Here is a 26,435-nt window from a genome sequence, read left to right as displayed (position 1 = left end):
ACCTGACACCATATGGTTCCTGGGTTATTTTATTTTGACAACAACCACACAAACACATTGGGGAGATGGGAAGAACAGTCGCAGCTTCTTCACCAGGGCTCCCCAGGCCCCGAGGGGTCTCCCCCAAGCTCTCCCACTTTCTCTCCACAATCTAAGCAGTACCCTCCCCCACAATTCAGTTACACATTTGTAGCCACAAAAGTAATTCAATTCCCTACACCAATCACAAGAAGGAGGAGTTTCCAGACCCCTCCTTTGGCTGCCATAGCCTCACATGCACACTTTCTGGCCTGAATCTGGACTCCACCTCAAGCCCCAAATATTGATGGCTCACGATGAATTTAATAAGTTGCGGTGTTTTCTTCCCAGATAACACATCACAGAATAGAATGTCATAGTTAAAAGGAAATTTTAAAACATAAAATAATAGACCAGAATGGAAACAAGATGGGTGAGCAAAGACAGGTCAGGGTTGGACCATTGGAGCAGTGGTGCCCAATTCATGAACTTGAATTACTGACTTAGAAAACCACAACTTAACATTATCTTCATTGTTTTTTTTTTTTAATTTACTTGCTTAACTATTTCCCAATTACATTTTAATCTGGTTTGGGCCCCACTGCCTCAAGGTCTGATATCTCTACCCTGGAGTATAGAATGTGTCAAAGCTGGGAAGAGCCTGAGAAAAGAGGATGTCAGAGGTCTCATAGAGACTATGACAGAACAGACAATGTCAAAACTAGAAGGAAACAACTGTAGAACAGTGGTACTGGAGGAACCTTTAGGGGGTCACCAATTCTGACTCGCTCACACTACAGAAGATGCTCTAAATGACTCATCTGAGGACAACCAGGGGGCTACACAGAGATGAAAAAGGAACCTGAGGCAAATTGTTAAAAACAAACTGCTCTCCCAAACTAGATACCACATGGACTCAACATCTGAGGGCTCCTGGAAGCTTCCAGTCACCTTGGCTGAGTTGTACTTCTTGGTGGAGTTTCAAGAGAGTAACCGCATCTCAGTAGACATGGCAGCCACCAGCCTCTTCCCATGTGTGCTTCAGGTGGCAGATGGTGATGGGCCAAGGCCTGGGTCACTAGTGTGGGTTCAGCTCTTACTGGTAAACTCTCCTCTACAGTAAGTAGAATCATTGGCTTACGCAAGAAACAAGCAGCCCATGAGGCAGAGGTCCTCAGAGGGGCCAGGTCATGCCTTTCCAACAAGAGTGCCAACGTCCTAAGCAATGCATAGAACGTATGATTAAGACACACGGCAGAATGCAAAGAGACCAGACCCGGGCATAGAAGGACCCACTTGCCACCTCAATCCGGCCAGCCTTTGGCTAGGACAGCTAGAGGTGGCCAACATTTCTGGGTTTCTTGACCACAAACCCTTTTGGTGGTGACTTAGCCAAGAAAAAGTGAGTGGATCCTGTCAAGCTGGTCCCCCAACAACATAATGAGGCAATTCGTGCAGCCATCACCACCCTAGGGAAAAGGAAATTCTGAAAAACGGAGAACTAAAGGGGGTCATCTGGTCCAATGCCCTCGATTTGCAGATGGGGACACTGACATCCAGAAAGGCCATATGACCATTCCCAAGGCCTGGGCACAGCTTGCACAACCCAAGCTGATCTTGCAGTCCAGTTTAGCCTTGTCCAGTCTGGATTCTTCTTGTACTAGGGAGCCCCTAAAACGAGCTTTGCATAAATAAGGATGAAGTGTCACAAATCAGGACCGAGGGTTAGGGTACCTTCTGGCAGGGGTCATCTCCCCAGGGAAGGGGAGACAAGAACCTTCCAAGCTCTTGCCAGGCTTAGGATTTTTTTAAGGCACTGAAATGAACCATCACCAGCTATTCTGAAGAAGTGGGCAGAGGAGGGACAACTCAAGGTTGGAGAAGCCGTGAGATAATACTGTTGTTTGACTTCATGCTGGGGTTGTACTGCCACATGGCACCCAACCCCAAAGTGCACCCCAGCACCTCAGACATCTAGGTTGTCTTTCTGACTCCCGGGCAAGGCCAGCACGGACCCACAAGGCCTCCACCGGGCCAATGACAGGCTTTGGGAGGGATCGAGAGTGCCAAGTTCTGCCACACTCCAGTGTGCCCCAGCAACATTGGAGCCTCCCAGGCCAGGAGCCAGAGCCGCATTAAGTGCCCACTACATTCAAGGCACTGATGGCTGGCCCATCCCTATTGGAGCTGGGCATGGCCACAGTGGGGTCTGTGGAAGGACCTCTGTTGTCACTGGAGGCCCGGGTGAGAACGCGCTTGGAAAGATGGTGGGAGGAAGTGAGTGAGGGATGCTGACTTTGGCCAAAGGAGCTCCCAGCCATCAGGAGTTCCTCTGGGTCGCTGGAAATGCCCCTTGCCCAGAGGCCACCAGGCCCCTTCCTGAGCCTCGTAGCAATGGTCAGGGGCAATCCCAAGTGTTTTCACGGCACTCTGGCTTTGGGGACTTTCCATAGGTCGGTTGGCAGGGGCTGAGAGGGCAAGGCGGGTCCTTTGCATTATAAGGAAAGGCTAGTTCGAGGAGGTGGGACAAGTGGGCAGAGCAGCTGGAACCTGCCCCGGGCAGGGAAAGACACTCAGTGGCGTGCAGCCTTACAGATCTTATCAAACACCTCGGGGAAGGCATCCTGGCAGTTCAGCTCCTTCCGAAGCTTGTGGTACAGGGAGCCATCAAACATCTCCCAGAACTCCTCTCGGTTCATGTAGCAGTCAGCATACAACATCTGGAACCTAGAGGGGTGATGGGACAAGCATTTCTAGAGCTTCTGCTCAGGACCAGACCCTGCACTAAGCGCATCATAATTATCATCTCCCTGGATCTTCCCAGCAACCTGTAGAGAGGTGCTGGTCTCATAATCATGGCTAGGTAGCACAGTGGGTACAGCACTGGCCTTGGAGTAAGGAGGATGGGAGTTTGAATCCAGTCTCAGAAACCTGATTTTTACTAGCTGTGTGACCTTAGGCAAGTCATTTAACCCTGACTACCTCACATCCAGGGCCAACTCAGGTGGTCCCGATTCCTATCTGGCCACTGGACCCAGATGGCTGCTACAAAGGCTATATTATATCTCCTCACTCAAATCCAATTCATGTGCTTGTCATGACATCACAGATAAGGAAACTGAGACAGAGAGGGTTAACTGATTTGCCCAGGGTTCCACAGCTTGAGGTTGAATTTGAACTCAGGTCTTCCAGTATCAAGGCCTGGTACTCTAACCACTGCACCACCCAGAAAATTCAGGGTTGGTCCACCATTTCCTCTAGGTGGAACTCTTTGGAGTCTTAACCAGAAGGGGCTCTCCATTAAGGGGCTGGCACTGACTGCCCTAACCCTACACTTGGGCAAGGCTTCTTCACTAAATGACAGCATCCCAGAACTGCTCAGAACTCCAGATAAGTGAGCAGGCAGCAGGCATACCCCCTCCCCTGGACTTCTCTTTAACCCAAGCTCCTAGCCTGCCCACACCATACTCTCCTGGATGGCCCAGGCTCCCACAACCCTAGCAGCAGTAAGGTTTCTGAGATGATGCCAAACTACTCACCCATGCACACTTCGGACAAACTTCTCCATCTGCCTCATGCAAGACCTGGCTTCAAAATGTTTCACCTGCGGTTCTCCATAGGCCCCAATGTCCACATAGAGCTCTGTCTCATCCCCCTTGGGGTGGACCATGCCTGGTTGGCTGGGCAAGATGAATGGGCACAGCCAGATGGGATAAACCTGCACAGGACAGAAGGGGAAGGTCAAGTGCTGCCTGCTCACATCCAGCCAAGAAGCTGAGGCCTGGGGAGTGGCAAAGAGGGGACTCAGGTCCTGAAATCCCTTCTCTACATTTCTGAAACACTGTCTTTGTTGTGGTTCTTCTCCTCCTGACTATGAGATCACTCTTTCTCAGTCTCCCTGGCTGTATCTTCCTCTAAGTCATTATCACTAACTGTGGGTGCCCCCCAAGGCTCTGTCTTGGTCCATCTTCTCCCTCTATACTTCCATTCATCAGCAACAGTGGATTCAACAAAAATCTCTACGATTCTCAAATTAACCTGTTGGGCTTCACTTTTGCATCTTAAGATTGCTGACACCTTGAACATGGTAACCCACTGGCATTTCAAACTCTGTATGTCTAAAACTGAACTCTTCATTTTTCTCCCCACCTTCATTCCCTGTTCCTATAGAGGCTCCAGATTCCCAACCCAAGTCTCATCCTCAACCCCTCCCTTTCTCTCATTCTTCATGTCCAATCTGTTGCCAAGGCCTGTTGAGTCTACCCCTCATATATTTTCCTGCTATCTTTTGATGCTGCCATCACCTTGAGGCAAGCCCTCTTCCCTCACCTTGAAGTGATACAGTCTCAACATCAACCCTAGACTTTTGAAACAGGCTGATGGTTGGTTCCTCTGCCTCAAGTCTCTCTTGATTCAAATTCATTCTCCACTCAAGTTGTAAAACTGGGCTCATGACTGACTTTGTTATCTCCTTATTCAATAAACTCCAATGGCTTCTCATCACCTCCAAGATCAAATATAAAACCTTCTGTTTGGTATTCCAGGTCCTACCTAACCTGGCCTCTCACTCCAAACCCTGCACCATATTCTTGACACTGGGACCCCCACCCCCACCCCATTGTTCCTCAAACAAGACTCTTTATTTCCTGATCCTGAGTGCCTTCTCTAACTGTGCCCCTACCTGGGCACATATCCCATGTCTCTCCCTCATCTCTGTTCCCTGGCTTTCTTCAAGGCAGAGCCTAAAATCTCACCATTTAGAAGGAGTTTTTCTTGATTCCCTTCCCTAGGTTGAATATCTCCAATTTATTGTGGATCTACTTTGTTCATTCAGAAAATGTCTGCATGCTATTTTTCCCTTTAAAATATAAAGCTCCTTGAGAGAAGACTCTGTCCTCGCCTTTCTTTGTAGGCCCGATGATGAATTCAGGGCCTGGCACAGAACAGGAGCTTAGCCATTGCATAGTGACTGACTATATGACCTTGAGCTAGTAAACCTTTATAGGTCTCAGTTTTCTCAACTGTAAAATATGAAGTTTAGTCTAAATGGCCCCCAGAAGTCTTTTCAGCTCCAGGATTCTCGGCTCTTCTGATATGGGATTCCTGGAATGTCAGGCCCAGAAGAGACCCCAGATACCATGGAAGGATTGGGTCAGTAAACAGATGTGGCATCAGAAGACAGACCCAGGGAGAAGCATCTGGCTGTTGCCTTACTTAGCCACTCTATTTCCTGATCTGTAAGATCCCTGCCCTGGCCTGCCCTCCTCCCTGCAATGCTGTGGGAATCACATTGGGAATGCACTGTATAGTTATGGACAATTATCGGCTGGTCTATCTTTTCCCACGCAGGCCCCCAGGGGGCGTTGCTTGTTTAAGAGCAGCCAGGACTACCCTGGGGTTGAAGGCATGCGGTTAGGGGCGGACAGCTTACGTGGAGGTCATTATGGAAGGTCTGGATGGCCCTCTCCAGCACCTTCATGGGGACCAGCATGTCCTGCACCACATGATGCTGTTCGTACAGTTTACGCAGGGTTTCACCTTGAGTCAACTTCAGCAGGGAGATCTTGGGAGGCACCAGCCAGCCAAAGAGGTAGCGGAAGATAGGATTGTTGCCAAAGGGAATGATGTCCTGAAACAGGAAAGACAGGTGGGATTAGGGTACACTTCAGTGCTAGGAGGGACCCCAGCCAGCCCTCCCATGGGGTGAAGGCATTCCCAGAGCAGCAGACATCCAGGACAGGATCTTCATCACATGAAGGGGAACCTAGCCCTCCCACTTGTGCCTCAGGTTCTGGCTCTCTGCTAGGGATTTCCCGTATGATGACCCTTTGGCCAACTGAAGATGTGGCCACATCCCAAACCTTCTCTTCACTAGCCTAAACTTCTTGTTTCTGTTATTCTGGCACATAGGAGACATTTTAGAAATGTAGAATGACTAGGGGCGGCTAGGTGGTGCAGTGGATAAAGCACCAGCCCTGGAGTCAGGAGTACCTGGGTTCAAATCTGGTCTCAGACACTTAATAATTACCTAGCTATGTGGCCTTGGGCAAGCCACTTAACCCCGTTTGCCTTGCAAAAACCTAAAAGAAATATATAGGATGACCAGAAGAGTGTCACGCACAATCTGATTAGGACAATACCCACCAGGATGATGGATCCAATGCCCGTCTTCACAGAGGAAGATGACAATGTTTTGGGGGTTGCTCGGCAAATCTGTGGTCCAGTAAGACCCTTTGTTATTTTCCCCACTCCCTAGCTCCTCATACTATTCCCATTTTTTTCAGACTTACATTGACTTTATTCTCCATAAAACTGATCCTGGTAAATTCACTCCCTCATTCCAGTCTGTTGAGGTAACAAAACTAATCCCAGTCCATCCATCTCCTCAAAGATGATTATTGGGGTGGCCCAAAAATCTGAGTGGTTATTTTTTCTTGGTTAGGCAATGGGGTTAAGTGACTTGTCCAAGGTCACACAGATAAGTAATTATTAAATATCTTGAGGCCGGATATGAATTTAGGTGCTTCTGATTCCCGGGTCAGCACTCTATCCACTGTGCCACCAGCTGCCCCCAAGTGTGGTTCTAAGCTATTAAAAATGAAAGCTTCAAGATGAGGTTCCCAAGGGAAGTGTTCCTGCTGAAATACTTCTTCAGAAGGAAGAATCCAAGAAGTGAACACCAAGAAAAGGAGGAATTCTTTTGACAAGTGCAAAAAAAAAAAATCATTCTCTACTGAAGATTCGGGGGGGGGGGGGGGCAAAAGCCGCGCTAGGGTCCCAAAGCTTACCTGGAGCTCCCAGAAGATGCTACGTGTGTGGCGATGGTAATAGTGGCGCAAGGGGATGTACTCTAGCCCCTTCTGGTCTTTCTTTAGGTACTCTTCTACATGCTTGAAAAACCAGGGCTTGTAGTAATTCCCAATTCTGTTCATCTGGAGGGAGGAAGAGACAAGCAACCCAAAAGGTTAGCTACAGATTCATGAGGATCAGGGGGTGGGGAGGCTAAAAATGGGATGGACACATGGACCTGGTATCTTTGGGGCATTTGACATCTTTTCAAAGCGGGATCAGAGAAGGGGTCTAGCTCTGGCGACATCATGTAACCTAGGCCAAGTTATTCACTGCCTCTGGGGCTGTTGATCTAACTATGAAATGAGGGGAAAAGTTGAATGAGATCATCTTTTAACTCTATCCATTGTTCTACCAAAGAGTTGCAAGGTTCCTCCCAGACCAGACACTCCCTGTTCCAAGGTCCCTAGTTCTCAGGCCCCTCCAGTTCTGACAATCCCTGTTCTGACATTCTGTAACCTGGGATTCTCTTCCACCTCTTTTTAATTTCTTTGATTATCTGTGAATAAGAGAGGAGTAGCAGAAGCCACCTATCTCTCCTGCTCCTTATCTCTTGCCTTGAGTTAGGAAACAGAGCATCTTCATCACCTATCTCTCTCCTACTAGATTCTCTGATGACCCCAATTGCTTGAGGGGATTCCCCCCAGGGCCTCCAGAAGAGGACCACCCTTGGTAGATGCTTGGATCTGAGTTATAAAATAATGCTGGGTTCAACAATTCAGTCCAGGGCTGACTCCCACAGACTACCCAACAACTTGCCAGAACTACTACTGGGGTCACAGGAGGAAACGGCAGACCAACTTCGTCCTTTGTCTTCCAAATAGGTCCATTTAATTCAACAGTTAAGGGGGCAGCTACATGGCACAGTGGACAGAGCACCTGCCTTGGTGTCAGGAGGACCTGAGTTGAAATGTGGCCTGAGAGAGAGAGGAAGGAAGGAAGGTAGAGAGAATGAGAGGGAAGAAGGAGGGAGGGAGGGAGGAAAGAAAGAGTTAAGCCAACATTCCAGGCCAAAAGTGTGCCAGGGACCTGGGCCTGACACTTGATCCTCAAGGAAGTGATGTCCTCCAGGGGAAGCATATACACCCTCAAGTCAATGCAAATTGATCTGACATAAACAGTCATTTGGGGACAGTGATGCAAGAGGAATCATGAGGATCTACATGGGCCAATGTATATTTGGGGTGAACGGGGGACAAAGTCTGAAAGATTCCTGAGGACTGAGGTCCACACTTCTGTCCACAGAGACCCTCGAGGCTGGGCAGGGTTTCTTAAGACCCTCTACCCTTTATCTCTCCTACATGGATATTAGACCTGGCTGGGTTCTCTGTGTCTCCCACAATAGCCAGGCCACGACTTCAGAAATAGGCAGAGCTCAATCCCTAGTCAATAGAATGAAGGAGTCATGACAGTGTTGCTGCTCTTGAGATGGGTTGAACATGATTGTAGAGACCACCAAGTTCGAGCTAGCTGAGAATCCCAAGGAACAGGAATGAGATGGGGCAGCTAGGTGGCACAGTGGATAGAGCACCTGCCCTGGAGTCAGGAGGACTGAGTTCAAATCCAGCCTCAGACACTTAATAATGACCTAGCAGTGTGACCTTGGGCAAGTCACTTAACCCCATTGCCTTGTAAAAACCAAAACAAAACAGATGGGAATGAGATCTTACACACACACACACACACACACACACACACACCTTTGCAAACCTCAAAGCACCAGTTAATATGACTGCAATTACAAATTCTAATTTTTATTATCATTTCAAAAGAATTCTGTTGTTGTTCAGTTGCTTCAGTCATGGCCCCATGTTGGGCTTTTCCATTCTCTAACTTATTTTATAGATGAGAAAACTTCGATATACAGGGTGAAATGACTTGCCCAGGATCACCCAGCCACAAAGTGTCGTAAGATCAGATCTGAATGCAGGAAGATGGTTTGCAGCCTAGATGCTGTAGCGTCACACCAGCCACCATTACAAAGGAAAGGACTATATCCCTAAATTCTTTTGCCACTGTTATGGTACAGTAGAATAGTTGAGAGCTGGGGGTTGGAAGAGCTGAGCCAAAGCAGAGCTCAGACCCTCACCCACAGGTGCCCAGTGCCTGTGGCTTGGCTTCTCTGAGCCCATGTCCTCATGTGAGACCTGGAGCTCCAAGGGGCTCTCCTCTCTGAGGTGCTGCTTCTCCTCTAAGATTACCCTGGCTCACTCCTTCTAGAGCTCGTCTGTCCAGGGCTCTTTGTCTTCCCATTAAACTGGAAGCTTCTTGAGGACAGAGTCTGCCTTGACCATCCTTTGTGGACTTCCTAAGTCACTCATCAATTATTTGAAAGATGGAGAAACTGAGGCCCCAACTCAGGTGTTCTGCCTCCAAATCTAGTACTTGCTGCTTCTGCTAGGTTGTTGAGGTGCCTGATAATCCACTGAGACCTTCCAGCTCTTATCATCCACACTGGGTCGTCCCTCTGACCTCAGCTCCCGGCAGGAAGGAAGCCTCCCCATGGCCTCCCTAGGAGGCCGGCTCTCCTGATCAGCACTGGGCTCTCCCTGGCCTGGGCAGCACCCACCAGGGCTGGTCGCCAGCCACTGGTCAGAAGAGAACAAGGCAGTCTGAGAGTTCCCTTAACCAGCTACACCGAGACTCTCCGAGGGAGGCACTGCAGCTTGGCCCCAGGACGGGGGAACAAAAAGCTTGCCGCCCAGTGTCTTAATCTCTCTGCATCTGCTTCTTCTTAGGTAAAAAGAGGACTCTGGCACCTGGGAGGCCCCTAAAGGTCCCTTCCAAATCAAACAGTTGAGACTGGGACGTAGCGTTCTGGTCTGCGTACCCTTAAAGTTCCATTCAGCTCTGGCACCCCCTGTTCAAAGGCCCCTCCTAGCCCTGACATCCCCTGTTCTAAGGCCCTTCCTGTCCCTGATACCCCCATTCTAAGACCCCTTCCCCATTCAAAGGTCTCTCCTAGCCCTGATACCCCCTGTTCTAAGACCTCTCGGAGCACTGCCATCCCCGTTCTAAGCCCCCTTCCCCCCAGCCCCAAGCTCTAACATTTGAGCTTCTCAGGCTCCATCTAGAGAGGAGGTTGTGCCAAGTCCATCCCACCCTTCTGCCCCCATCCCAGAGAAGCCAAACACAACACGGGAATGGCCCCAGCCTGAGTCCAGTGTAAAGCCGGCTGTCACCACCACCACCACCACCACCCCTCCACCCCCTCCCATGACCTTTGCCTCCGCTACAACTTGCACACCCTGCGCAGAGTGGTTTGCTAACACGCCACCAGCAATCCCTGCCAGATGCTGAGTCAGCGGCAAAGAATGCCGGTCCTTGTTTGTCTCCCTGCTTCCGAGACTGGTGGGACGAGGTTGGCGGGGGCTGGGCAGGTCGACAAAGGAGGGGACATTTCTGAGCTGGTGGCTGCCGGGAGACTGATGACCTTGGCTTCAGGCCTTGCCTTGCCAGTGAATCAGAGAAATGTGGGTTAATGAACTTTAATAGTCCCACCAGTTCTCCCCAGCCAGAATCTGTATAGGCTTCGGGAGAGCGGACCCCTGGATGTACACACTGTCCCTACCCAGCACCTGCTCGGCCTGAGGACCGATGCCCTTCCCCTCCCCCTAATCCTGCTGTAAGAGGCCAGGGAGCCTCTCCAGACTCCGGCTCTGGCCTCCATTGTTTCTCTTCCCCACCATGTCCTGGGTCTCTGAACACCTCAGGGTGCTCCCTGCTCCCCAGGCTCTGCCCCATCACCTGAGCCTCCAGCTGCTGCCCCTCCTCCTGGCATCCCTCTGTCTGTGGTCTCCACCATTCACTCAGCTTCCCAAGTGTCCTGGCTTCTACCGTTCCATTGCAGTAGCATCTCAAATGAGATGAAGCACACAGCAGGGACTTAATAAAGGCTTTGTATTTGCAGCTACCGGCTGCCTCAGCCTCTCCCACAGAAGCAGCCGTGTCCCTCGGGGACCCAGGCATCCACCAGAGGCTCCCGACGGCCACCCTGAGAGGGGCCCAACTGAGGAGGACCCCAAGGGCCCAGCCTCACTCTCAGAGGTCTTGCCTAAGCAGGCGAGAATGTGGCCCAACTGGTCCCCTCCCCAACAGGCCTTGTGCAGGAGGCCTCCGAACCCCATGGGTGTCACCATGGACTTCCCAGCTGGGCACAAGACCCTCGGCCAGTAAACCTTCCCCAAGCCCTGGCCTGGAGAGCTTCTTGTCCGTGAGGCTCCGAGGCCCTGCCGGTCCCTGTCCTGGGCTGCAGTGGGGAGTCTTTCATTAGAGAATCAGCTTTATGTTCTGGTTTCTTTGATTATCTTGACCACCTCCGCCAAAGTCAGTTAACATCCAAGTTAACATCCAAGACCTAGCCTGGTTCTCTGGGGCAGCCACACCCCAGGCAAGTCAGAGAATCGGCTAGTCCTCAGCCGCCTCACACCATGCAGGAGCCCACACGCAGACGCCCAGATGCACAGACACACCCTCACACACAAATATTCCTCTCGGTAGACACAAGCCCACCACTCCCTGCTCTCTTCCTTCTCCATGTTTCACAAGTACAAGGGAGATTGACGTTCTCAGGGAAGGCCCAGCTCTTAGGACATCAGAACTGGAAGGTGCATGAAAAAATCCCTAGTCTGACAACCTTGTTTACATATTGGGAAACCGAGGCTCAGGAATAGAAAAACCTTGTAAGCCATAGGCACTATGGAGTTCAGACTGGCACTCCGCCGGCTCCCTGACTCCCCCTACCTTGCCCGGCTCCACATCGTCCGTCATCACTCCCGTCATGATGACCGCCTCCTCCAAGGAGTACAGCAGGCCTTCCACAAAGTCGTTCTCCTTCCTCTGGGACTCCTCCGCGAACTTGGCGCAGATCTCTTTCAGGCCGCGCACCGGCTCCAGCCGCAGCTTCACGTACTTCTTGGCAGGGATGATCCGGATCTCTGCAGCGACCAGGAAGCCCAGGGTGCCGCAGGACCAGGGCACGGCATAGAACAGGTCCGAGTTCTCCGTCTGCAATGCAGGGTCACAAACATTTCCTGAGACCATGTGGGGGGTTGTCCCCCCCCACTAGAGTGCAAGCTCCTTGAGGAGAGGGACTGCCTTTCACCTCTACTGGTTCCCAGCGCCTGTCTAGACAGGTGGGCTCAAAGCCATTGACGATGACTGGTGGGGGGGGGGGGGGGGGGGGGGGGGGGGGCAGGTCCCTGAGGGAAGGGCGGCTTTTCAATTTATCTTTGCATTCCTAGCATGCCTTACTCATGGTTAAATTGGCAAAGGCCTATTCTTCCCATCATCCAGTTTTGAGACCATCCCCCACCTTTGTCTCCCCATGGCCAATGTGCAACTGGGGTGAGCAGCATGAGAGGTGGAGACCCTGGGATGGTCCCTGTCATCCACACTGACTCGCTGCTCCCCCCTTCCATCTCCAGTCTCCCCCTCCTTCCTCTCCGCTCCCCCAATCTCATCCTTTCCCATCCCTCTCCTTACCGGGGTACATCGCACGAAGCTCCCATCGGATAGAATCAGCTCATAGGCTGTACAGATGTGTTGGAACAACCCGAACCTATGGGATGAGGACTCGATCCCGGTGCCCATGATCAGGCCTCCTGAATGGAGAGAGATGCGTCTCAGGCCCGAGCCCTTCTCTCCAGAGGCTGGGGGAAGTGCCAGGGAGCCTGCAATGCTAGGAAGCTTGGGACCGGGCGTTCCTCTGGTTCCACCCTTCACTCCCCCCATCTTGTGGGTGGATCGGACTGGATGGTCTGACCTAGGCGGTCAGACAACGACCCCATCTAATGCTACAGATCTTAGGGGTGTGAGCAGTCAGCAGGCTCATCCTACTGAATTCTCAGCTCTGGTTCAACCATCCCATTACACACATGAGGAAACCAAGGCTCAAGGACCCTAAGTGATTTGCCAAAGATCAAGCAATTGGCCCAGTCCTGGCCCCAAATCTCTGACTGAAATATCTAACCTTTTGGATTGCTCTTCACTACACCTGTAGCACTAAGACCTCTGGATCATTCTCTCTTGTGTGCTGTCATCCAAGTCTAACTCCTCCAGAACGGAGGCTCTTAGCATTCTGATAACTAATTTGCTATGGTTGATTTCCTTGTCGTCCTATACATTTTATGCCTTTAAAAATTAGACTGATTCTGAGAAAAATCCAGAACATACAAAAAATGGTGAAGATCCATCTGGGCAGGGAGACTTGACTCACAAGAAACCCATGAGACAATGTGGGTGCTAGGAGGGAAAGAAGCATGGCTCAGGAGCATCACTACCACCGAGGCCTCAGTCTTTTCATCTATTAAAGAGGGCTAAGAAGGGTCTGGCTCGGAGGAGTAACTAGAACAACTAAGCCTGTGAAGCAGGACCCACCCCTGGCCCTGGCAGTCCCACACCCTCTACCCTAGCTCAGCCTCAGTTTCCTTATCTTCAAAGTGGGCTTATCTCTGAGTTGTTGAAAGGGAAGGACATTAGAAGTGGAAAATGCCACCTAGACAAGCTATTAAAATACACTGATAAGTATAACCACAAAAAAAAAGCCACAAGAATTTCTTCTGGGCTTACCACAGTGACTAGGGATACAAAAGCAGCCCTGCCTTCAGGAGTCAACACACCAACACAGCACAGACATGTGTACACACGTGTATCACAGATCATGAATCATCTCTATACAAAATACAACCCAGTATTGAAGGTTGTTCAGGGTTCCGAGGCTTTGCCTCTCATTATATAATCCTCACAACCACCAGAATAAGGAGCTATCATCATTCCCATTCTCTAAATAAGGAAACTGAGGCTCCCAGACATACTGGAGGAAGAGCCCCAGGAACAGAGGAAAAATGTCACTATTTGCGATGCCTCCACCCTCTGGTTAGAGGGAGGGGGAGGCTCTGACTTCACACTCCCCACATCTCTCTGCCGGCTCGTCCCTTGGCCCAGAGCTGAGGCACAGATGGCTTCTCCTTTCTAACCAGAGACACTCTGTATACAGGCACATGTGCAGACACACGTGTTCACACACACACACACACACACACACACAGAGCTGCAAGAATCCTCGACTGGAAAGCTCTCGCTTCCCCCACCCCCTCCAATGGGCCCTGGGCTCAGGGACTCGTCCCAGCCATAGCCAGGCTCCTGGAGAAGGCACCTATCTGCCTCAAACTCCTTCCTGGTCCCCCTCTTCCCCGGTCCACCTGTCCTGGCTTGCTATTTAGATTACAGTCATCACCAGGTCCTCGGTCAAGGGGACACCTGGTAAGAGATGACTGGTTGCTATGGCTCAAGCACGGCCATGGGGAAGGCCCAACACTGTTCCTCACAGGCTTCCCCACTTCTGGCACAGCCGGGGCTCTGGGCCTGAAAGGTCTCCAGGAGCTAGTTTAGCCCCCTCCTTTCACACATAAGGAAAGTGAGTTTGCAGGAGAAAGGGGAGAGGCTTGAGGACCCTCCACCATTGGGTCCCCTGCTTTAGACAAGAGAGGAACTCAAGATGCTAACTGAAGCCCTGGCCTTGGCTCCAGGTCAGAACTACCATCTGCTCAATAGCACCACCTCGCCTGCCAGGGACAGCAGCATCCTGATCCCACTCACCCCCAAGGCCACCACGTCAATCTGGCGTCAGGGCCTCTACTGGAAGGCTGCCCCAAAGGTCTCCAGCTCCCACCAAACACTTGCTCAGACCTCATTCTAGGGTTTCTGGGGCTCATTCAGCAGCCCCTCCTCTCCTTCCACTCGTCTGCCAGTGGCTGGCTCAATCCTGGGTCTCCTCCCATCCGTGTGATCGGCCCTCAGTCTCCGAAGACCCCTTCTCCTATCCCTGGAACTGTGGGTGGACGGAGAACTGTCTGGGTATCTGTGTCTCCATCCTTTTCACTGCCATGGATCCTCTCGTCCTCAACAAGTGTACCTTGGACCATGTCTCCGGTCTACACCTCCATCACTGACGCCTCTCCAATGCCCCCAGACATCACAGGCCCAGAGCTACATCATCTCATCTCAACCCCTCATTTTGCAGATGAGGAAACTAAGGCTGGAGAGGCAGAGTGAGGCCCGAGGACCCTCTCCCCCAGCTCTAAGTCCTTCTCTTCACCAGAGCAGTACGTGGTACCCCCCAGGACCTGGGTCCAGACCCCACAACAGGTCACTCTGAACCAATGGGTTGCCATTTTCTCATCCATTAAATGAGGAGGCCGAGTTTGGGCCTTTCCTTGAGCTCTGCCCCCCCCCCCCCCCCCCAGCCCAACAGTCCAGTCCCCTTGTTTTATCAAGGGGAAAACATTTAGGGACGTGAGGTCACCTGAGTGGCAGCCAAGTAGAAGTGGGCCGGTCCACTGTCTTGCCCAGCTTCCTGAGGGGCCTTCTCCCTCCACTCCGCCCCCTCCTCCCTGTGTTCCTCTCTTTGGGGGGAGCTCAGAAGCAAGGCCAGTTTCATTTTACTGACAGGCCACTTCTACAGGTCCCGTCTGGCTCATCTGGGATGGAGCAGGCTGGGGTCCCAGAAGATCCCATCTCTACCCTCCCTCATCTACCATCTCAGGGGCTCCTAGCCCCAGAGGGCCCCCATTCCCACTCCAGACAGCACCACCTCACCTACTGTGAGGTCATCCAACTCTGGGAGAACAGGCAGAGTCCAGCCGACAGAATTCAACAGAGCTGTCACCTGACCCATGGTGACCAAAGGCTCCACAGAGACAATCTTAGTAAGAAAAGAAAAAAAAGAGACATTGTGAATGGGGTAGAGGTGCCAGACCTGGGGCAAAAGTTTTACAAAGACCTCATTTGATCCTCTCAACAGCCCTGAGGGGTAGGTGCTAGTCCTATCCCCATTTGACAGCTGAGGAAACTGAGGCAAATAAATAGGTTCCCACATCTGGCAAAATATCTGAGACTAGAGTTGACCTCGGGTCTTTCTGACTAGAAAGGATCCAGCCTTCATCCTCTTATGTTCTAGCTGCCTCTAGGAGCACTACCCCCTGCCCAGAAGGACAGAAGCAACCCATAACGAGAAAATGCCCCAAGGTCTCCAGAAGCCTCAGGTCTGCTTGCAAAGATTCGGACTCTGGAGGAGTGCCTCCCTCTTTCCCACCTTAAGAGGGCTGGACTCCAGCCAGCTGAAGTCTCTTCTAAGTCTTAAAGCTCCAAGTCTGGCCCTTACTTTCTCGCAGTCTGTTTCCTGCCTGTAAAATGGGAATAATTACAGTCCTGCCCAGTGCCCAGGTTTTGACAGGGCCCAGAAACAATGAGTGTGAAGGCGGGTGGAAATTGCCCCACAAAGGAGCTAGGGAATCATGAATTTCCTTATTAAATTCTCAGATGAGACAGAGAACAGACTGCTTGTAAACTCTCCTCCTTACCCGCTTGCTGAAGGCCCAGGGATCTCTACTCCCACTCCCCCCCCACTCTGCCCATTGGAGCTCAGGGCCACTCACCTGCCGCTTGGTGTCCACTTCCAAGATATCCATCAGATTGATCATGATGTTTTTGTGGGTTTTCTTGTACTTCCCGACCCGCAGCGACACCGTGAGCCAGCCTGGCCGGCCTGTGCACATGAAGGTCTTGCTCCCCTCCTCCTTCCATTCCCTCACCTGCAGGACACAAGGGGCAGAGAGGCCTGTAAATGATCTGAGGACTCAGTGGGCACCTGCTGCAGGGAGGGCTGGCCAAAGCATCCCCTCAGGCAGGGCTCTACACTGATGACCCAGGGACCTTTCTAAACAATCAATCCAAAAACATTTATTTCATCCCTAATTCATCAAATGCTGGCCTAGCATGAGAGATAATTTCAAAATAAAACCAACAAAAGCAAGGCCTGACCACTAGGAGCTTCCATTCTTTGATGGCAAGGAGCCCATTCACAAGGACAAGAAACATCAGATCAACTAGAGGCAGGAGAGGGCACCAGGAGATGGGAGCAAGAGTTTCAGGCAGATGGTGGTGACTAGAAGAAAACTAGGGGCTTGTGACTGGGGATGGGACAAAGGCGGTACATTGTAGGTATGGGGGGGGGGGGTAGAAAGTCTGAGCTTTGTTTGTAGTGAACTGCAGAAGGAAAAAACCAAAGATATTTTCTGAGTCCTGGGGTAATAATGTGCCCTCTACCAGGAGGATGGAAACCCACCTTAGGAAGGAGAGGGCAAAGTTCCTTAGGAATTCCCCACACTGATGAAATTACAAGTTAGTCCCATTCCTTCCCCCCCCCCAAAAAAAAATCCCTTCCACATAAGCCCAGGGATGGTGGAAGTCTGCCTTAGGTCATCTACCTGGCCAAGTTAAACGTAGAACCCCAAGTTTCACCCTAAAAAAGAACAGAATCCAAGAACCACTTTTTCCCCTTACTATAGAGGCAATGGACTGCAGCAAAGTGGGAGTTTTATCTGCTTCTGAGCTCCCAAACCCCTGGTATCCCCCACCCCCCAGCAATCTCCATTCTAGTGAAATTGCCTGGTTAAACCCTGAAAATAGAACTTTCTGCCTAAAGATTCAGGATCCTGGGGCTGGACAGCCATCTCTTCTGAGACATACCCAAAAAGTGGAGAAGGTAAATTCCCAACTTACTGCCCAAGCCAGGCAATTCCCCTTTCACACAGCTCTCACTGTTAAAAGTATTTTCTTTCCAACCTCTTTAGAAATCTACCTCTCTAGGATTTCCTGGATTGTAAAAGCAGGGTCCATGTCTCAGACTTGGTTAACCTCCCTCTGGGACTGGTCCCGTGAGAGGTGCTTATCATGGAAATCCTGATAGATCTATCAGGGCAGGCGAACCAGAAATGTGAATCTTCTCTAGTGAGCTGACTACAGCTGGAAGTGATCATCAAATACAACCCCCTCATTTTACAAATAGGAAGAAGAGAAATGGGATGACCTGTCCAAAGCCCCACAAGGCAGAACTAGGATTTGAAGCAAGACTTTAACTCAAAATTTCATGCCCTTTCCACTTCCTGTTGAGCAAAAGAAACTAGAGCTGTTTGATACGAGCCCCCTCTCTTAGGGATGGTCTTAATTGGGTGTCTCAGAGGGACTCCCTTCCCCCAGCCCCACTTTCTCCATTAGGTCACCTCAGCTGTTTCCTATCACTCATCTGCAACTTAGAGTCACCTATGAAAGAGTCAAAAAGACTTCACCGACTCACATCATCTCTCAGGTGCTTCCAACTCTGCAGACTGGCTTTGCTCTCAGCCCCAAGGTAGGCTGGGCAGGGCCTGGGCAAGCACAGGAGGAGGAGGAGGAGGATATCAGTCTCACAGAAGAAACCCTCTCACATGTCAGTCTCACAGAAGAAACCCTCTCACATGTCAGTCTCACAGAAGTGGTCTCCACAGCTCAGAGCGAAGCAGAGGATGGACAATGGGAGAGATCCTAGAGACCCTCCAATCCAACACCCTCATTCTACAGAAGAGTTAACTAAGACTTAACAGGGAAAGTGATAATCCAATCCAGCACATGAAGGTCTTGCTCCCCTCCTCCTTCCATTCCCTCACCCGCAGGACACAAGGGGCAGAGAGGCCTGTAAATGATCTGAGGACTGAGTGAGCACCTGCGGCAGGGCTGGCCAAAGCATGGGGCCTTGACCTTCAACATTCCATTTCTCATCAGCTACTCTATGTGGTCTCTGATTCTACCAACATCACGAGCCCACAACCAGTCCACCAGTCCGTCATGGTGCCCCCTCCTTCACTTTCCTTTTGTATCGTCCAATAGACTGTAAATTCCTTGAGGGAAGGATTGTCTTTCTTTTTTCTTATTTGTATCCTCAGCTTTCAGTACAGTCCTCAAACACAGCAGGTGATGTTTATTGCCAATTCTGCAAGTGGTTGGTGGATAGAGCACTGGAATGGGAGGTTGTAGACACTAGCTGTGTGACCCTGAGTAATTCACCTGAATTCTGGGAACCTTAGTTTGCTCAATGGCCAAGTGGAAATAATAGGATTGTTCTAAGGAACACATTGTATAAAACTCAGAAAGCACCTGTTAAACTGACAATGTTCTCAGGAGGTTTCCTGAGGGGATGAGATGATAGTCTCACCTGGGGACCTCCAGCACAGAAAGGAACCCAGATCTAGAGTTAAGAGATCTGGCCTTGAGTTCACCTCCCCTCTCTAGAAAAGGAAATTCCAATTCCACATGGAGGTGGAACTGGATGATAACTTAAGATCCTTCCATCCTCCCACCTAGTGCAACAGCCTTTCGGTCAACTGGGCTGCCAGTGCTTTCCCTCTACTCATAAATAGCCTGGGTGCCTCTGATTATTCACCTATTGACGCCCCCATTAGAACAACTCCTTGACAGCAAGGACCTCAAGACTACATTCTAATGAGAGGAGACACAACATTTACAACAAGGATAGATGAGCTAATTTGAAAAGGGAGAGAGTTCTGTTCCCATCCAGGACATCTTTGGGAAGAAGCAGTCTGAGAAGTCAAGGCATCTGAGCAGCTGAGATGGGGGAGAAGGGCACTCCAAGTAGAGGACCCCGTTTATGAAAACATATGGAGGAGAGATCAAAGTTGAAAGTCTAATTAGTCTAACCTCCTCACTCTCCAAAGGAGGAAATGAGTACTGTTTAAGTGGTATATCCAAGGTCACATAATCAGTAAGCACCAGACAGGAGTTGAACCCAGGTCCTCTGAATGAGTTTGGGGGGGAGGGAGTTCCTCTTGGTTTATTTGGAGGGAATGTCACCCTTGGGCATCCCACAAGAACAAGAGAGAAGTTACAGGAGCAGTCTCAGTGGCAGCTGATCTCAGAATCCAGGGAGAGACACAAAGCTAGGAGGTCAGAGCAAAGTTGGGGGCTCAGGACTTGGGAGTTTAGTAGGACGGGGCACCCTGATCAGAGGTTCCCAAATCTCATCCCCAAAATCCAAGAGGGGTGGGGCTGCCTTATCAAATCAATTCTCTGAATTTACTACTCCATTTACTCCACCGCCTCCCCCTCCTTGCCTGAGGGCAGCCAGGCCAGGAGGGTGGTTTAACCGAGAGATAATTGAACCGAACCTCCACCTACTCCATTTATTTACTTGCCAACCCAATTCACACCTATTGTTACAGGTTAGATCAAGTCTATTTTTTCCAGGAAACCTAATATTTAGAAGAGAGAAAAAAAAAAGAAGAGAAAAAAACCAACAAATCGGATTTTGAATCCCATTTCTTAGTTTAACAAAACCTTTTCTCTGGGACAAGCCACTTTAATTTTCTGAGCCTGTTTCCTGATCCTGAAGAGATTAGATCGTCATGATCAAGTTTTTCATCCCCTTCTTTTACAAAGAAGGAAACTGAGACTCAGAGATGGGATCCGGCAAGCTCAAAGTCGCCCAGGTGAGAAGTAACAGGGTTGAAATCAAAGGCTGATGGTAATCCAGAGCTGCTATGCAGATGGTGATTTGTAAACCTTCCAAAACCAGAGAAATGGGAATCCCTGTCTTCTCCTCAGCTGCTTCTCCAGGTTCTCTTCCAGAGCATTATAGTATCACCCACAGTCTGAGAAGTCCCCAATCCCAGAATGGAAGAGGGGAACATGTCAGGGACTCTTCAGACCACAATATTCCTCCTTGGTCAACCCCTCCCTCCATCTAGATGATCCCATCTCAATGGGTCCTTGGGGGGGGGGGACTCAGCTTGACCATTTTATTTGCATTCCTAGTGTTTAGTGGTTGGGCAATTATTAAAAGCCTACTATGTGCCAGAATCTGGTGATGCAAGAACAAAAAATAGAACAATCCTTGGCCTAACAGAAGAGGGAACAAGCCAGAAAGAGAAAGAGAATAACTCCAGCACTGAGTAAAACACATTTGGCCTTTCCTTGTCCCCCCAGGACAAGCCAGCTCGGGCCCAGGGCTGGTGGACTGGCACAAGTCTCTGCCACTCACCCATCTAGCCAGCCAGCCACCATGAAATCTGGGCCCTCGCACTGACCCCCTCCGGGGGGGAGCTGGGTGACCTCAGAGGGATCTCTTCTGTCTGAGCTCAGACAAAATCTGAAATACTGAAATAATCTCTGGTAGATACTGATCCCTATCTGCTCAGTTCCTCCTCAGCTTGGGTTGGTCCTACACTGGCCCAAGGATCATCCAATTTGCTAGGGGTTCCTGATCTGCCCCCAGGGTAAGGCAAGTGTCCTGATCATCTGCCCTGTGACCGTAGTCAGAGGCCCTGAGTTCAAATCTTGTTATGTCATCTGTGGAATCTAAGTCATTTCCACTTGGGTGAAAAGAGGGAGTGGTTGACTAAGCTGAGGGCTCATTTTTCTTGGGAATGCCCTCCACGGAGGTGGGCAGCTCTTCACAAACAGCTTCATTCCTGCATCTCACCTCTACCCTTTCTCCTCTAGGGCTGCTTCGGTTCCCCAGTGGGGCAAGGGATGCAGATAGGAAGGACTCTGGCTTGGGAGTTCAGAGGGGTTGGATCAGATGCAAAGTACAAGTAAAACCAGGGCTCCTTCTGACAGATGTGGGTGGATCTTGGCTTCCTGAGCAAGGGCTTTCCTCGGTGGCCCTGGCTGGAAATCCTGACCAATGTCTCCTGGGCAGGGCTCCCATAGGGCCAGCTAGTGATGTCCTGGGAGGACTGGCTAACGCCAAAGTCCAAGGTCATTTCCCCATAGCCAATGAAGCAGAGATAAACTGTCACTAGGTTCAAAGCCTACCTCTGATATCCCTTTGGCTCATCCAGAAAGATGACGTCACAGGTAGGAGTTAAAAATAAATAAATAAATATAAATTAATGCGAATTTGGTGACACAGAGGGTAGAATGTCAGCCAGGCCTGGAGTCAGGAGGACCTGAGTTCAAATGCAGCCTCAGACACTTACTAGTTGTGTGATCTTGAGAAAGTCACTTAACCTCTGCCTCAAGTTTCCTCAACTGTAAAATGGGGATCAATCACATCAATACCTACATCAGAGTAGGAGATGGACAAATGTGGCTACATGTATAAGGCCCAGGGCTTGGTCCGTGGTAGGTCCTGTTTAAAAGCTTTATTCTTTTCCCATTTCCCCAAATTAAGAACATGGAGAGAGACCTGAACTTAAGACTCAGGCCCTAGTGCTCACTGGGCCTCAATTTCCTTTCCTGTTAAATGAGGGGCTGAACCAGGCAGCCTCTGAGGCCCCATGAAGACCTTCCACAGGGGCAGGAGCTGCTCCTTTTGTGTCTCTATGTCCCCAAGGCCCTCTCCTTCTGATCTCCTCTGAGCTACACAAGGTTTGGGGGAAGGGAATCAGCAAGAACAGCCCATTTTAAAGGGAAGCCAGCAAGGCCACCCAGCCTAGGGCTAGGATTAGCCAATCCATCAATAAGCCCTGTGCCAAGCTAACACTCCTGCCCAAGGCGGGGCCTTGGTCATAAAACCTTCCAAAGAGCAGTGGCTGGGGGTCCATCCTGTGGAGCCAGCACTAGGGCCCAGGTGAGGTGTAACCACAGTGAGTGGTTACAGTGAGTAGTTACAGTCCCTTGAGGACCTGGCAAAAACTTGAGCTTCAGGGCCTTGTACCTGGGGCACCATCCACAGTGCCAAGCTTTTGGGGGCTGGCCTGGCCCTCTCATTCTTCTGCATCACTTTCCCCTTCTCATGCTAAAGACAGAGCTAGGTGCCCTCCAGAGGCTGCCAATAGGAGCAGGTTGAGAAGGTGGGAGTGAACAAAAAGCACCTGTCACCCTTAGTAGGGGTCCCTGGCCAAACCCTTCTCCTTTCCTCAACCTTTGTTTCTCCAAGTAAGTGACAGGGTTTGGAGAGAAAAGTCGAAGTTCCTTCTAGGCCCAAACACTACATTCCTCAATTAATCCATCCATCGGCAAACACTTCTTAATCATTCACTCCATAATTCCAAGCACCCACTGCAGGCTGGCCACTGCTCATTTGCTTTACAATCATGACTTCATTTCTTCCTCACCACAACCCAATTCTGGGAGCTAAGTGCTATTATGATCGCCATTTAACAATTGAGGAAACTGAGACAAACAGATTAAGTGACTCGCTCAGGGTCACACAGCTAGGATGCATCTGAGGCCACATTGGAGCTCCCTGAGCAGCTGCCTCTGACTTGAACCCAGGTCTTCCCAGCCCTGAGCCCAGTTCTCCAGACTCTAGGCTAAATTGCCTCTCCTATACAAAGAGTCATCAGAAGGGCCAATGTGATTTCAATGCTACTGGAAAGTCCCAGGTGAGGAAACCCCCTCCACCAAAGCAGCTCAGCACCTTCTCTGCAACTTCATCTGAGGCGAGTGATGTGTCCAGAGTCATGTGGTGGAGCCAAAAACCCAAAGGAGGGTGAGCCCTGATCAAGAAGGCCATCACAGTTTCCCCAACCTTTACAGCCCACTGGGGCTCTGAGGGTCAGAGAGACAGGAGTAAGTAAGCAGTCCCTGCGAATGGCACAAGCCTACAAGGACAGGCCAAGGCCTTCACCCAGCTCATCCCCCAAGGGCACCAGAGGCGCTGGGCCTCTCTCCTCAGAAGCTGTGAGACGTGTTAGCTCAAAATATACCAGAGGTGCTGGAGGAACGGAGCCTCCGGAGCCAGGGGCCCGCTGCAGCCTTCCCTTCTGGGGGGCTCCTGCCCGCTCATGCACTGTCCTCGCCGCGGCCTACCCTCCCCTAGCATAGAGAAGGCCCAGCTACAGGAGGGAGGAAGGAATATGTCAACATCCCTTTCATCCTTGAAAAACTCTCGGAGTCCTCTGTCCCTGGGCCTTTGAGCCTCTCCTCCTCCCCCTCCACAGCACCCTCAGCAAGGCTCTCGGTGGTCAAGGACCTAGATACCCAACTCGCTGCAAGATGCGCCAACCCACTCACTCCTTCTTTGGATGAGTGAAGAGAGGCCAGAGAGCAGCAGTGACTGGTCCAAGGTCATAGTCCATGGTGACTCAGTGGCAGGAGAACCCTGGTCACCTTCAGACCACCCTGCTCCCTGACGCAGTTCAGAGGCCTTGGTAAAGAAACTCAGAGGCCCCCCGCCCCCCCATCCCAAGGCCACTTGGGCTTTAACTTGGCCCTGAAGTAGTAAGGGCCCTGGGGGCCCCGGGGGGAGAAGAGAGAAGACCCTGCTTCCCAGCGCCCTGCCGCATCTGGATTCTCCCTCCTCCTGCTGGGCTTCTGCATCTGCCCCCACCTGTCCCCCCTCCCAAAGTAGAGGGAAATGGGGGGGGTGTAGGTACCTGGGCATCTCACCCGGAGGGAGGAGAGAGGAACACACGGGAAGTGGGGGGGAGAGCCTCCTGCGTTCCTCAGGGAGGAGAGAAGGGTTTGGACCAGGTGGAGTGTCCAAGTACCAGAAAGGAGGTGCCCAATGTAGGCAGAGCAAGGCGGGCATCACTGCGGAGGAGGGGGCAAGCCGCGGGAGCGGACTGGCACATGCATAAGGTGGGGGGCAGAGGAAGGAGGCAGGTGCGGGGGGGGGGCAAATGGGGGAGAGGGTGGGCCCATGAGCTGGGGAGGGGAGGGAGGGATCCCATAAGGTGGAGGGCAAGAAAGCAGGGCGGCGCAGTGGGTAGAGAGAACACATGCAGGCCCATGAGGTGAGGGGTGGGCACGGGGGCAGGCAGTGGGCAACCGGTGGGGCGGGGCAATGGGCACCCGGTGGGCGGGGCACATAAGGCAGGCAGTGCGCACCCGGGGGCGGGCAGTGGGCACCCGGGGGCGGGCAGGGGGCACCCGGGGGGCGGGCAGTGGGCACCCGGGGGGCGGGCAGTGGGCACTCGGGGGGCGGGCAGGGGGCACCCGGTGGGGCGGGGCACATAAGGCAGGCAGTGGGCACCCGGGGGGCGGGCAGTGGGCACCCGGGGGGCGGGCAGGGGGCACCCGGGGGGCGGGCAGGTGGGCACCCGGGGGACGGGCAGTGGGCACTCGGGGGCGGGCAGGGGGCACCCGGGAGGCGGGCAGGGGGCACCCGGGGACGGGCAGGTGGGCACCCGGGGGCGGGCAGGGGGAACCCGGGGGCGGGCAGGGGGCACCCGGCGGCGGGCAGGGGGCACCCGGGGGGCGGGCGCGGGGGCGGCCCACCTGCTTCTGGATGTCCCGCACGCGCTGCAGGTGCTGCCGCGGCGCGCTGTTTGAGACGGAACACCACCCAGGCGCGCAGGTAGTAGTAGATGTCGAAGATGAGGGACAGCGGCAGCAGGAAGAGGCAGACGAAGACCCAGCGCTGGTGGATCAGCACGAACTCCAGCCCCTTCACGCGGATCCACAGCAGGAAGAGCAGCGCGCACACGGCCAGGGACACGGCCGGCTCCATGGCGGGGCGCGCGGCGGCGGCGGGCGGCGCGGGCCGCGGCTCGGGAGGACGCGGCCTAAATGCGCGGCTCGCGCCCTGTCCTCGGCCCGCCCAGGCCCGCCGCCACGCCCAGCGCGGAGCCGGGCCGGGCCCCGAGCCGCCGCCCGATTGGCTCGGCCGCCCCGGGGCTCGGTGGGCCGAGACCCCGGCGCCGCCAATGGCGAGGCGCGCAGAGGATCGGACCAGGAGCGGGGGCGCCTGGATTGGCCGAGCGCGTCCGGAGCGCCCCGCCCCCGCCCCCCCCGGGAGCCGGCCCGACCCCGCGTGCCGGGGGGGGGCGGGGCGAGGGCCGCGCCGCGGGCGGCGGTTGAGGCGGTTTGAGGGGGGCGCGGGCGGCGCGGTGCCCGGTGCCCGCCGGCCGGTGCCCGCCGAGGGCCCCGGAGAGCGGCCGGGGCGCCGCGCCAGCCCCGGGGGCCGCCCCTCCCCCGCTGCCCATTCTCTCCCGGCCCAGGCCGGGACACGGAGGCTCAGCGCGGGCCGGGGCGGACTGAAGAAGCCGGGCGGGCGAGGCGCGCTGCCCCCGGGCACGGAGCGCGGGAGCTCCTGGGCCGGGGGGGTGGCGGGGCCCGGGGGGGCCGGGGGAGGGGGTCCTGGGGGGGAGGGGGCCCCCGGGGGAGGCGGGAGAGGCGCGCAGCCCCCGGCACGGAGCGCGGGAGCTCCTGGGCCCGGGGGAGGGGGGGGGGCCGGGGAGGGGGTCCTGGGGGGAGGGGGCCCCGGGGGAGGGGGGCGGGGGGCCCCGGGGGAGGCGGGCGAGGCGCGCAGCCCCCCGGCACGGAGCGCGGGAGCTCCTGGGCCCGGGGGGGGCCCGGGGGAGGGGCCCCGGGAGGCGAGGCTAACGCGCCGCGAAGGGAAGTTGGATACAAAGTAGCGGCCGCGGGCCTGGGCTCCGTCTCCACGGCCCGGCCCGGGCGCGAACAAAGGGAGGGAGAAGCCAGAGGCGCTCGGGGCCGGCCCTGGCCGCCCGGGACCGCTGCGCTGCCCTCGTCCCGAGCGGCGGAGGGACAGACACAGACGGACGCTCGCCCGCTCTCTGGCTCTCTCTCTCTCTCTCTCTCTCTCTCTCTCCCTCTCTCCCTCCCTCCCTCCCTCTCCCTCTCTCTCTCTCCTCCTCTCCCTCCCTCCTCTCTCTCTCTCTCTCTCTCCCCCTCTCCCCCCCTCCTCTCATCTCTCTCACTCTCTCTCTCCCCCTCTCCCCCCCTCCTCTCTCTCTCTCTCTCTCTCTCTCTCTCCACTCTCTCTCTCCCCCTCTCCCCCCCTCCTCTCTCTCTCTCTCACTCTCTCTCTCCCCCTCTCCCTC

The 26,435-nt window shown here is 53.2% G+C and overlaps 1 protein-coding gene across 1 annotated transcript; it reads right to left on the bottom strand.

Moving 5' to 3' along the window:
- On the bottom strand, positions 1–25,193 carry DHCR24 (24-dehydrocholesterol reductase). Its single transcript, XM_074221346.1, is given in 10 exon segments — positions 1–2,745; positions 3,558–3,736; positions 5,450–5,647; positions 6,807–6,950; positions 11,611–11,874; positions 12,352–12,470; positions 15,466–15,571; positions 16,305–16,460; positions 24,868–24,918; positions 24,920–25,193. Coding segments are annotated over 10 exon segments (1,551 nt in total). The 5' UTR covers positions 25,100–25,193; the 3' UTR covers positions 1–2,591.
- Between the last annotated feature and the right edge of the window lie 1,242 nt (positions 25,194–26,435).

The sequence above is a fragment of the Macrotis lagotis genome, chromosome 2 (genome assembly GCF_037893015.1).
Source record: "Macrotis lagotis isolate mMagLag1 chromosome 2, bilby.v1.9.chrom.fasta, whole genome shotgun sequence".
Classification (NCBI taxonomy): Eukaryota; Metazoa; Chordata; class Mammalia; order Peramelemorphia; family Peramelidae; genus Macrotis; species Macrotis lagotis.
The sequence above is the reverse complement of the archived record's forward strand: the minus strand, read 5'-3'. Positions and strand labels throughout refer to the sequence as shown.